Genomic DNA, 10,880 nt, shown 5'->3' on the forward strand with positions numbered 1-10,880 from the left:
AGAGGAAAGTTATATGTTTCATCGTTGCTACCCTGCACCCTGATTGGCTCATCTCCTCCCCACAACCCCTCAGTAAGGGGGTGTTCAGTTGCCCACCGATGGACTTTGAGTCTCCACTCTGCACTCACCCACCTTTACAATGACATGATTTTTTGTTCTTGGATGCTTGATACCTGATCCCTTCGACAGCTCGTGGTCACACATGCTGTTGTGCTTCTTCCATGTGGGCTTTGTTGCATCTGAGCTAGTTGGCCGCTTGTTTATCTTCAAGCCTTTAAGACCCCAGATGCTATATCTTTTGATTTTCAAAAGATATATCTTTTATGCTATATCAAAAGATATAGCATTTGGGCACCATCAGCTTTTTTCACCACCTTTGCTTATGCACACGTTTGTCTTCAGTAATCGTATCAGGAAGGTGGGCACCCACTGATATGATTTTCAGTTCTTTGATGTCTGATAACTGATCCCTTCTACACCTCGTGGTCAGACAGGCTAGTGTGCTTCGTCCATGTGGGCTTTGATGCTTTTCAGCTAGATGGCCGCTTGTTTGTCTTTAAGCCTTTAAGACCCCAGACGCTATATCTTTTGGTAGCTGGGCACCATCAGCTTTCTTCAGCACCCACCTGCTGATCTTCACCGCCCACCTGCAGATCTTGCGGTTAGCAGCCAAAGGCCAAACCCACTAAGTCACCAGGACTCCAGAAGGCTCCCTGGGGGGCCTGCTTTCCAAGGCGCCCTGAGGCAGAATCATGTGCTAAGGGGTGGAGCTTGGTGAGTGTGACCAAGTGGTTTGGCAGCCCATGGGGGGTCTGTAGAACCCAAGCAGGGCCATTAACACAGCAGCTCTGAATCCAGACAGGCAACTAGGAACAGAGCATCCATGGGGGGTGGGGGTGGTGTTGGTCTCGTGGGCCCCAGAGGCCCACAAGGAGTGTGGCGCCCAGACGCTCTGGGAGCCTCACCCCACTGTAAGAAGCACAGCTTAATCGAGGCTCCCACTCTCCACAGCGACAGGGACCCGCGGGAACCTAGCACACGGCTGGGCTCAGGAGGAGCCAGTCTGCACAGGCTCCTGAGGGTGATGTCCAGAGCTAAGGGGCGGGGCTTGGTGAGAGCGCCTCCGCCGCCTGGCGCAGAAGGTCTGGACTTCAAGCAGGGGTCCTCAAACTATGGCACGCGGGCCACATGCGGCCCGTGGATACTTATCCAGGCTGCCAGGTGTTTTTGCCCTGTTTTGTTTTTCACTTCAAAATAAGATATGTGCAGTGTGCATAGGAATTTGTTCATATGTTTTTTTCTTTAAACTATAGTCCGGCCCTCCAACGGGAATGAGAGACAGTGAACTGGCCCCCTGTTTAAAAAGTTTGAGGGCCCCTGTTCGGTTCCAGTGGGCCTGCTTGGCGGAAAGGGGCCACGCACCCGGTCTCTCTCGAGGAGCCAGTGTGCGCAGGCGCGGGGGGTGGTGGAGCCATTATGCGCATGCGCGGGGGTGGGCGTGGAGCCATTATGCGCAAGCACGGGGGGCGGGGCTTGGCTGGGCGCCTCACGGCCTCAGCCTCAGCGGAAGAAGCCCTTCAGACTTGCCGCTCACGGAAGGCGGAGTCGGAGGCGGAGGCAGAGGCGGAGCTGCGGCCATGCAGAACCTAGACGCTGACGCGGGCGACCAGGAAGGCGGCGCATGGGGCCAGGAAGACGGCGTCGAGCGCCTGGAGGACCGCGGCGACCCCGGCGACCCGAACCCTGAGGGCGCCCTGGCCGGCAACATTCCTCAGGTCGTTCGAGTAGTCCACCTCCCCGGGCCCGGCGGAGACGCCGACCCCTTGGGGGCCACCGGGCCCGGGATCCGCCAGCACCAATTGTATCCGACCTGAGCGGACGGGCGGGCCCCGAGGGCGGGGTGGGGGTGGGGCGCTTAGGCTTAGTCACGTGGGCTCCTTAACGACCGTCAGCTCCCTGATGGTACCTTTCCGGACGCGCGATGGTGCAGAAATAGCCCGCGCGTCTTTAGCTCCGGATGAGGAGCCGCAGCGCGGCTTGGTCTACAAGGAGATCGCCTTGAACGGCAACGCCCTGGTGGCGTGAGTCCCCGGGGTGGAGCCCCGCGAGCCGGGGGTGGGGTGGGCGCTTAGGCTTAGTCACGTGGGCTCCTTAACGACCGTCAGCGCCCTGATGGTACCTTTCCGGACGCGCGATGGTGCAGAAATAGCCCGCGCGTCTTTAGCTCGGGATGAGGAGCCGCAGCGCGGCTTGGTCTACAAGGAGATCGCCTTGAACGGCAACGCCCTGGTGGCCCGGTGGGCATCGGAGGACCCCCGCCTCCTGCGTATCTCCATCATCACCTTCCTGGATCAACTGTCTATGGTGGTCCAGACTATGCAGCGATTCGGACCCCAACGCAACCGCTGAGTCTCAGCCAGGAAACGGGCAGCCTCCCCTGGCCTTTGGGTGTTCTTCCCCCACTTGTTCTGACCCCCTGTGGCCCGAGGAGGAGGGGGCGTAATGTTTGTGTCAGCGAAAAATAAAATTGAGAGTCTTCCGCTCCAAGTCTGGGCCCCTTCTCTGGCGTGGGGGTTTGGAGCGCGGCATCCCTGCCCTTAGCCTCTGTTGGGCGGGCTGTAGGGCAAACCTGCAGACATGTAGGTGGATCAGGCCAAAGGAAGACAGCCGGGAAATGGAAGGTGCCACCATTCAGCAGGATGTTTGCTGAGGCTGCGAGTATATTCGTTCATGCATGGGCCGGGATAATAGGGGGCTTCAAAAATACGTGGGAAAACGGAGTTAAAAGATCATGGAATTTTTCCATGAACTTTTTGGAGCTCCCTAGTATATAGCACACAGAGCCCTGGTAGCTTTGCACTACTAACTACAAGGTTGGAGGTTCAAATCCACCAGCCACTCTGCAAGGGAATGATGAGGCTGTCTGCTCCAATAAAGATTTACAAAGTCCCAGGAACCATATGTACAGGTACTGGAAGTCCGAATGAATGGCACCTACTGCATGGTTTTAAAAGTTGAACATTAGATTTTCTCATTTACATTGAATGTTTCTTCTGCAAATTCTTCAAAAAGAGGTGATTAAATGGATGCATATAAAGAAGCATCATCTACAACTCTTCTTGAGATAATGTGGAAGAAGTGCCAATAAAACTAAAAATCACAAAGCATCGTAATGAAATTGCCGAGCATGTAAATTGTCCCCTCCCCCGCTCTTTTTCTCTGTGAATGAGAATGATTCAATGGGATTTTCCTGTATGATTGTTGCAGGAGGCAGACACTAGTCCATTATTTTACACTTGATCTACCACACAAGACAGGTCTCTAGAAAAGGTACTTTTACCCCAGAAGGCGGGTTTCCCCACTTCCTTGTCAGCTCTGGACCCACATACTGACAAAACAAGAGACTTCATTTTCAGGTGAAAAGCAAACAGCCCAGAAACACTCAAACTCACTGCCAGCGCGTGGATGGCGATTCAGCAACCATAGAGAACAGGGTAGAACTGCCCCTGTGGGTTTCTGAGACTCTTAACTCTTTATGGGAATCGAAAGCCTGCAGAGCAGCTGTTGGTTTCAAACTACTTCCCTCTTCATAACCACTACACCAACATGGCTCAAGAATAGAATGTGGAGCCCTGGCGGCATCGTGGGTTACTTGGGGTACTAACTGTAAGGGCAGCATTTCAAAACCTCTGGTTACGATCTTGAAAACCCACAAGGGCAGTTCTACCCTGTTCTATAGGGTCCGTGGCAGTGAGAGTTAAAATACCTTACATACTACAGCCTTGTTAACCTCACTACTTCATTCTAGGCGCTCCTTTGTAGATTCCATCAGATTATGCGGGGGCTGCGGTGCTGCCTACAAATGAAGGCAGCCTTCCATGTTCTTTTCTCATCTTTTCATTGATTGATTTCTCGCCCTCTTACGAGTTGGGTTTTTCTGCTCTGTAGAACTGCCCCCGTGAGTTTTCTGCAGGCCTCCTCTTTCTCCTGCAGACTGGCTGGTGGATTCGAACTGTTGGCCTTGCAGTTAGCAGCCCAATTCTAATCAATTTACCCCTGGGGTTCCTTCTCTGGTTTTGAGAATGTGGCTATTTAAGATTGGATATCTGATATTGATGAATTTGATCTTGGGTACCTGATATTTTTGTCTTGTTTCAGGATTCTGTGAAGATTCTTGGAGCTTATATATTCAAGTCATGCTTGCTGGGAACAGAGCAGCTTTTTAAGGGCAGTGTGAATTCTTCCTGAGTACTAAGTCAAGGCCCAGCTGATGCGACCTTTTCCATTCTGGTGGCCAGGGCAGGTGCAATTCCTATTTCAGCCTGTGTTGCCTGTTGCTGGGGTAGTGATTTATTGAATGTGGTTCTTCTAGCCAATGTCTCTAACTCCTACCAAACCTTCTTTCCCTGCATGGGTCTGGGAAGAAGGTGGGAGAAGATACTAAAAGAATTCACCTGTGAGCAATGTGATCAGGATTCCCAGGAGTGACAGACATCCTGCTGTGTATAAAATAGGCCTTTTGATAAGCAGGAGGAGGGATCTCATTACTAGCAAGAGCCAGGAGTGAGCATGCCCTCTGGATCCGAGATCCCTGCACAGTCAAGCTCTTGGATCCAGAAGGCAGCTATGACAACAGAAGAGCAGCAACAAACCCACCAGCCGGAGCATGCAACAGTGATGTACTTCCCAACCCACAGAGCAAGTAAAGCTGAGTGCTTTGCGGTAAGAGACTGACTTGTGGAGTGGGGTGCCTCTGGGCACTTAATTGGGGAAGATAGACTTGCTGGCTCACGGAAGTGGAGCTGGGTATCTTTGGACTGGGGCTTACTGGAGTGGGGTGCCTCTGGGCACTTGATTCAGGGAGCTGGGTTTGCTGACCCACAGAGCCGGAGCTGAATGCTTGGGTCAAAACTTAACAGCAGAGTGGTATGGCCCTTGGGGCACTTATTAGCAGACCTGAAACTTGTAATATGTCCCTGTACGCAACTACCCTGAGTGTCTCCCACTGGCATTGCCATTTGTTACCTTCCTTCATAAGCCCTCTCATCTCTAATTTTGTCTGTGAGTTTTGGTATCACCATTGCAATGGATATTAGAGACCAAAAAGGTACAATAGTGGGAATTATGTAAGTCAGCATCTCCCTTAACCCTTTCCTCAGTTAGACCCCAGTGTCCCCACAGGCTTTAGTTAATTGGGTGTTTTTCTTTCTCTTTGTTAATAACTTGCAAGAGAAAAGTCTTGTCTATTTGCAAAGACTCAGCATCAGGCCATTTCTTGCCTATGCTACTAATGTGGCCCAGGGACATGGCCCTCAGCCCTTTCAAGAAAGAAATGGAGCCGGCTCCCTGCTGATAACCCACCAAGCAGCAGAAAGAGAGCAGATGAGGCTTCTGTGAGCAGGACCCCAGAGGGAGGACAGGGACTAGAAGAAAAGGCCAAGGGTAGAGGCACGGTTAAGTTTCCCAAATGTGGCCCTGAATCGTGGGGCCAGTTTACTGGGACAGGACTTCAGTCTGACTCTTCCTCCCACTGCAAAGCCCAGCATCAGCCTGAAGCCCTGGCCCCACAGATGGGCCACTGAAGCAGCTGGGCTGTCTTAAAACAAAGTCAGGACTCGGGTCTCATTACTCCTCTGTTCCAGGCCCACCAATAGGTTCCTGTCTTGCCCAGAGACAAAGGTGGAGCCCTTATGTGGCTCACAAAGCCTAAAGGGGCCCTGCCCCTTTCCCCCTCTGGCCTCCCTCCCCCTCACACGTCCCTAGTTCACTCAAATCCAGCCTCACTGGCCCCCAGCCCTTTTCCAAATAACCCAGTCTACTCCGGCCTCAGGGCTTCTGCACAAGCTTCGTGTCTGCAACCGTCTCTCCGGGCTTCATCTGGCTCACTCCCTGACCTCCTTCAGGTCTTTCTCAAAAGTCACTCCCTCAGCCAGGCGCTCTCATCCACACCATTGAAAACTGCACACATGCCTGCCCCTCCAAGGGTCCCCAGCCCCTAGAGCAGTGCTTGCCTGACGCAGAGGAACGCAGACTCTCGCTCCTGAATCAGACCCCACTTTCTCTCCTGGTTGAGACCTGGCATTCACCCGGCTTGCCCCAACACCCCATGGGTGCCCTGATGGAGATACACCTGGAACTGGATGGAGTCACTAGTGCTTAGAGAGTGTGGGTGCAGCTGGAGGGACATAACTTGTCTTTCATCTTTGCATTTCTCATCCTGAGAATAGGTGGAGGGGGCCAGACAGACCGGGAGAGACCACGGGGGGAGGGAGAAGTGAAGAGGTGCCAGAGGGAGAGGGAAGGTGGCCATCATGCTTGGCTGACGGACTGGGCAGGAGCTGGGACTTCCCAAGTCTTCGGAAACCGCCCCCCCCCCACTACCTGCTGCCATTAAGGGGGTCTAGCTCCTGTGGAGTCAAACAGCATTGCTGTCAGACCCACGCTAACCACCCAGCGGCCCCAAGGACAAAACCACAGATGGCCTCCATTTTCCCAACATTTACTTAGCAAAAGGAAACCATTCCACGAACAAAGAAAACATCATGCAACCCGAGAGAAGAAGACTGGGATCTGGGCCACAGACGGTCAGAAGACATGGAGGAGTAAGGCACTGCCGCCTCGTCCCCTCGGGGCGGGCGCAGGACAGGGCAGCCGAGAGGGCCGGGTGTCAGCCAGTGCAGACAACACCCAGGGCGTTTGGCAGCGGGCCAGGAGGAGCAAGCCCCCCTGCGCCCTCAGGCCCAGGTCTGCCAGCACTGGCCTGGTTCTTGCTCTCCTGCCGCTCAGAGAGAACAGGCCCCTCAGAACAGCGTCTGCCTCCTGTCACGCGTGGAGGGGAGCTGGGGCCAGTGGGCCAGGACCCTCAGCACAGCGAGCTTTGGCTAGGGCCGGGACCCCCTTCCAGGGGGTTGGGGCCAGCCATTGCAAAGACAAGTCCCAGGGGCTGGGTCACGGCTGGCAATGTCACAAGAAACCCAGGACAGGTGGAGAGGAAGGTGGGTGAGGTGGGCCATATCCCAGGAGGGGCACATGTTCACAGATGGAAACAGTGAGGAGTTAAATTAAATAAATAGGTGTTTGGGGTATAAATAGGAAGGAGGGCAGGGGCTATTGCCACACCTGGGACCAGGGCAGGAGGGTGGGGGTATTGCTGCTACTGCTGCTGGGATGGGGGGCTTGGTCCTCTTTCCACTGCCCTCCCTCTCCCCCCCAGGGCCCAAAGCAAGGCACTAGTGAAGGGGGCCCAGGTGGCTGGGGGCAGATTAGTCCATTGCATCCCCCATGCACCCGCTGCAGGTGTCAACCTGGGGTCCAGGCATGAGCCCCCACCCCCGCCCCATGGAGAGAGGCTGGCTCAGGACTGGGAAGCCCCCTCCTCACCCGACTTCTGCACCCTCAACTGTTGCTGGACACAAGGTTGATGATCTGTTCCAGCTTCTGGCGCAACTTGTGCTTCCGACAAGCGGCGTCTCGGTCCAGGGCGCTCAGAATCTGGGGAGGCAGGGTCCCCTGGAGTGAGGTTTGGGAGAGGGGAAACCCCCCCCCCTGGGCACAGCTCACACCCCGGGGGATCTCCTCTTTCCCACAAGCTGCACACACCAGAAGGGTTGTAATCTTTCAACCTGCTGTTTCCCAGATCACCCTCCAGCCAGAACACTGTTGCCTCCTCCTCTTCACAGGTAGAGGGCCACTCGTCCCAATGGAAGTCTAGATTCCTGTCACTGCCTTACCTAAAGTGCTCTCACCAAGGCCACCGGCATCTGTACCCAAACCTTCCAGGTGCGTGGTACTAGACTCCAGGCACCAGGGACCTCACATTCCTCCTCATGGTCACACATTACCCTGCCCTCTGACCCTCCGGGGTCCCCAGGACTCCATCTGCAGGCTCAGAGTTTTCTGGGTACTAATTCCATCCCTGGACACCACCACCCCTACCCACTGTGGCTTGTCCTCACCCCACCCTCCCCACTTGGTCCAGCTGGAATCTTGTACCCCAACCAGTGGCAAGCCTCTCCTCCAAGAGACAAGCCCCATGGCCCTGCGTGTCCTCGAGTCTCCTGCAGCACTGCCTTCCCAGCCTGCCTTCTACCTTTGCCTGAGGCTGTGCCCTTGGGCTGCGCACGCACCTCCTGGCGGTACTTGGTGACGTAGAAGTAGAGCTCACTGAGGGCACTCAGGACGTTGAAGTCACTGGCGTGCAGGCGGGACTGCTCCACTAGGTAGGCGTCCATGTCCTGGTCACTGATGGATGCCATCTTGGCAATGTCCCGGTAGTACCTGTTGGGCTCCCCCCACCACCCCCCATAAGTCACATGGGCATCTATGACTCAGCCCAAATCCCGCCACCTGGCGAGACGGGGCCAACCTCAGACAGGCCCCCCCATGGCCCAAGGACCCTCCTGCTCCCACACACCTTTCCACCCAGCTCTTGTAGCTGGGGATGTCCTTGGCGTAGAGCAGCTTGTTGGAGGGCGAGTCCTTGCCCAGCCGGTGCTCGGACGTGGAGCACGAGTCCATGAAGGTCTGCGCCACCACCGAGAGGCAGGCGTCCGTGATGCTGCTCTTGTGGATGTCGAACACGAACTGCGGGTTCTTGATCACGTTCACCCAGAACCTCAGCGGCAGGCTGCGTGGGGCGAGGTGGCAGTTGGTGGGACCCCTCCACACTGAGGCTCACTGGCCTCCTCAGCTGCAACTCCTGCCTCCTCCCTCCTTTGCTCCTCCCCCTGCCCCTCCCCACCAACATGCAACCATCCTGAGGCCACATGCTAGATGGCACACGCGCACGACTGTGCATCCAGCCAGATGCCCCGCGGCACGCACCAGTTGCTCTTCCAGGTGTGCCGCACGTCGGGGTCGCTGATCTGCCGCTGGTCGGCCTGCTCATCCAGGAAGTCGAACATGTACTTGATAGCCAATGGCAGCGCTGAGCCGCGGTGAGCCGTGCTAAACACGGTCTCAAAGAGGTCGTCCACAAACTTCTGCAGTGTGCCCTGGGGTGGGAGGGGAGCAGGCAAGGGCACAGGCGGTCAGGGGCGGGCAGGCTGTGGTGCCCTGAACAGGGCCAGCGTGTGCAGGGCCCGGCAGTGTGGGCAGGCCCACCTTGGTGGCCAGCAGCCGCGTCAGGTAAATCTCAGAGACCATCTTGCTTCCACGGTCGCCCTCACGCTGGTCCAGGTGATCGTGGTTCTTCACCAGGTGCCACAGCTTGGTGCCTGTCTCCTGGTCGGGCGTGATCATGGGCGCCCGAGAGCGCAGGCTGTCGGGGCTGCTGGCTGTGCGCAGCAGGCTCTCTGGGCAGAGGGTGGCACCATCCTTAGTGGTCACAGGCTGTGGCAGGGCCTAGGCCTCCGTTCCCTCAGACCCACCCCACTTCTACGGGTTCTGAAGTCGGTAGCCCATGACCACCTGCCCAGCCTCCAAGAGTCCAGCATGGCAAAGGCCACACCGAAGGACCTACCGTAGCGGCTGAGGGAGCGAGTGAAGGTAAAAGAGTTGGCCATGTTGTAGGCAGATACTTGTTTGGGCACCAGTGCCACCAAGGAGCCATCTGTCACCTAGAGACCCAGAGACAGAGAGGGGACGGGTGGGGACCGAGGAGTCAGAGTCACCAGCTGCTACCACCACTATCTCTACGTGTGGGCACCGGGCGCCACTCCCCCAAACTAACCTGGTAGTGGGCCAGTGAGTTGACTCTCTTCCAATCACATTCGATCTTGGTGGTGACATCCTCGTCCTGGAGAATGATGCGGGCCATTCGGCCCTGGCGCCATTCTGTGGGCAGCAAATGGCCGTAAGATGCCCCCTAAGCCCACACTGAGCTGTTCCCCTGATGGTGACAGAGTGTAACCCAGGGGCTGAGAGGCCTCGAGAGCACAAGCCTCACCCAGGTCCATGTCCTCGGCTTTGGGGCGCTGAGAGTAGGGGACGCCCTTATATACGGTATCCAGCAGCTTGTCTTTGGCCTGGGTGATGCTGTCGCAGTTGAGAACCTTCACAGGAACTTGGGTGCTGCCCTCACTCTCTGGGCACACACAGTGCAGGGTCTGCAGGTGAGGCGACCCAAGGTTGGTGATGAGCGAAGCTGTCTCCCACCCTGCCCACCTCCAGCCCGCGCCCCTCACCAGCGTTTTGTAGTCGATTTGCTGCCGAATGAGCTTGTCCTCACTCAGTGAGTAGCGCGCCTCCCCGGTGATGGCATCGATGGGGCCCTTCTCCATCTGCTGCTTGATGGCACAGTAGAGCAGGAAGAGGGGCTCCCCGGCACATTCCTGCAGTGGCCGCCACAGAGCTCGCCCACTGCCGGATGCCCCCCCACCCCTTACCCCCAGCCACCACCGGCCCTCCCATCTACCACAAACCTTCAGGAACTTGTGCAGCAGGAACGTGAACCAGTTAGTGAGCATCTTCTCGGCCACTGACTCCGTCCTAGGATGAAAGCAGCCGGGAGTGCTCAGGCCCGTGCCCTGCAGAAGCGGGCCTGCTCTGGGAAGTGGGGGGAGGGGGGCGGTAGTTTAAGGGAAGAAAGGACGGGCAGGAATGAAGCCAGAACAGGTGCAGCCAACACAGAGGCGGGTCTTGGTCTGGCAGGGGCGTAGTGGCCACAATCGGATAAGGTCAGCAACGGGCAGGACTACTAGGGGAAGGGCCAGAATAGGTGTAGTCATGTAGACTCCGGGCCTAGCCAGACAAGGGGTGGGACCTGGCAGAGGTGGGGCCCAAACTGGGGTTAAGCCAGCAGAGGGTGGAACTAACTGGGAGTAGGGCCAGGACAGGTGCAGACATGCAGGGGTGGGGCTTGGTTAGCAGCGGGTGGGACTAACCATGGGGTTGGACTAGCCAGAGGACAGGCCAGAACTGGTACAACTATGCAGGGGCAG

At 56.5% G+C, this 10,880-nt stretch overlaps 2 protein-coding genes across 2 annotated transcripts in view; one reads left to right on the top strand and one right to left on the bottom strand.

Annotated features, from left to right (window-relative positions):
- The first annotated feature begins 1,600 nt into the window (after positions 1–1,600).
- On the top strand, positions 1,601–2,099 carry LAGE3 (L antigen family member 3). Its single transcript, XM_004717590.2, has 2 exons — positions 1,601–1,861; positions 1,953–2,099. The coding sequence occupies exons 1-2, from the start codon at positions 1,638–1,640 to the stop codon at positions 2,083–2,085; spliced, it is 357 nt and encodes a 118-aa protein (XP_004717647.2). The 5' UTR covers positions 1,601–1,637; the 3' UTR covers positions 2,086–2,099.
- A 4,384-nt stretch (positions 2,100–6,483) lies between these two features.
- PLXNA3 (plexin A3) overlaps positions 6,484–10,880 on the bottom strand; it is a 12,108-nt gene continuing 7,711 nt past the window's right edge. The window contains exons 21-30 of the mRNA XM_045285480.1: positions 10,362–10,466; positions 10,125–10,271; positions 9,887–10,046; positions 9,671–9,774; positions 9,461–9,557; positions 9,103–9,293; positions 8,824–8,993; positions 8,414–8,626; positions 8,127–8,277; positions 6,484–7,491 (exon numbers count right to left, since the gene is read on the bottom strand). Of these exons, the coding sequence (XP_045141415.1) occupies positions 7,396–7,491; positions 8,127–8,277; positions 8,414–8,626; positions 8,824–8,993; positions 9,103–9,293; positions 9,461–9,557; positions 9,671–9,774; positions 9,887–10,046; positions 10,125–10,271; positions 10,362–10,466 (1,434 nt within the window). The 3' untranslated portion in view covers positions 6,484–7,395. The remainder of the gene's footprint in view (positions 7,492–8,126; positions 8,278–8,413; positions 8,627–8,823; positions 8,994–9,102; positions 9,294–9,460; positions 9,558–9,670; positions 9,775–9,886; positions 10,047–10,124; positions 10,272–10,361; positions 10,467–10,880) is intronic.

The sequence above is a fragment of the Echinops telfairi genome, unplaced genomic scaffold (assembly GCF_000313985.2).
Source record: "Echinops telfairi isolate 266 unplaced genomic scaffold, ASM31398v2 ScPeMD7_7472;HRSCAF=8510, whole genome shotgun sequence".
Lineage (NCBI taxonomy): Eukaryota > Metazoa > Chordata > Mammalia > Afrosoricida > Tenrecidae > Echinops > Echinops telfairi.

Excerpts from the sequence above, each read along its gene's own strand:
- LAGE3 (XM_004717590.2), top strand. The coding sequence starts at position 1,638 with ATGCAGAACCTAGACGCTGACGCGGGCGACCAGGAAGGCGGCGCATGG. Across the intron at positions 1,862-1,952 it reads GGGATCCGCCAGCACCAATT|CTCCCTGATGGTACCTTTCC; the intron begins GTATCCGACCTG and ends AACGACCGTCAG.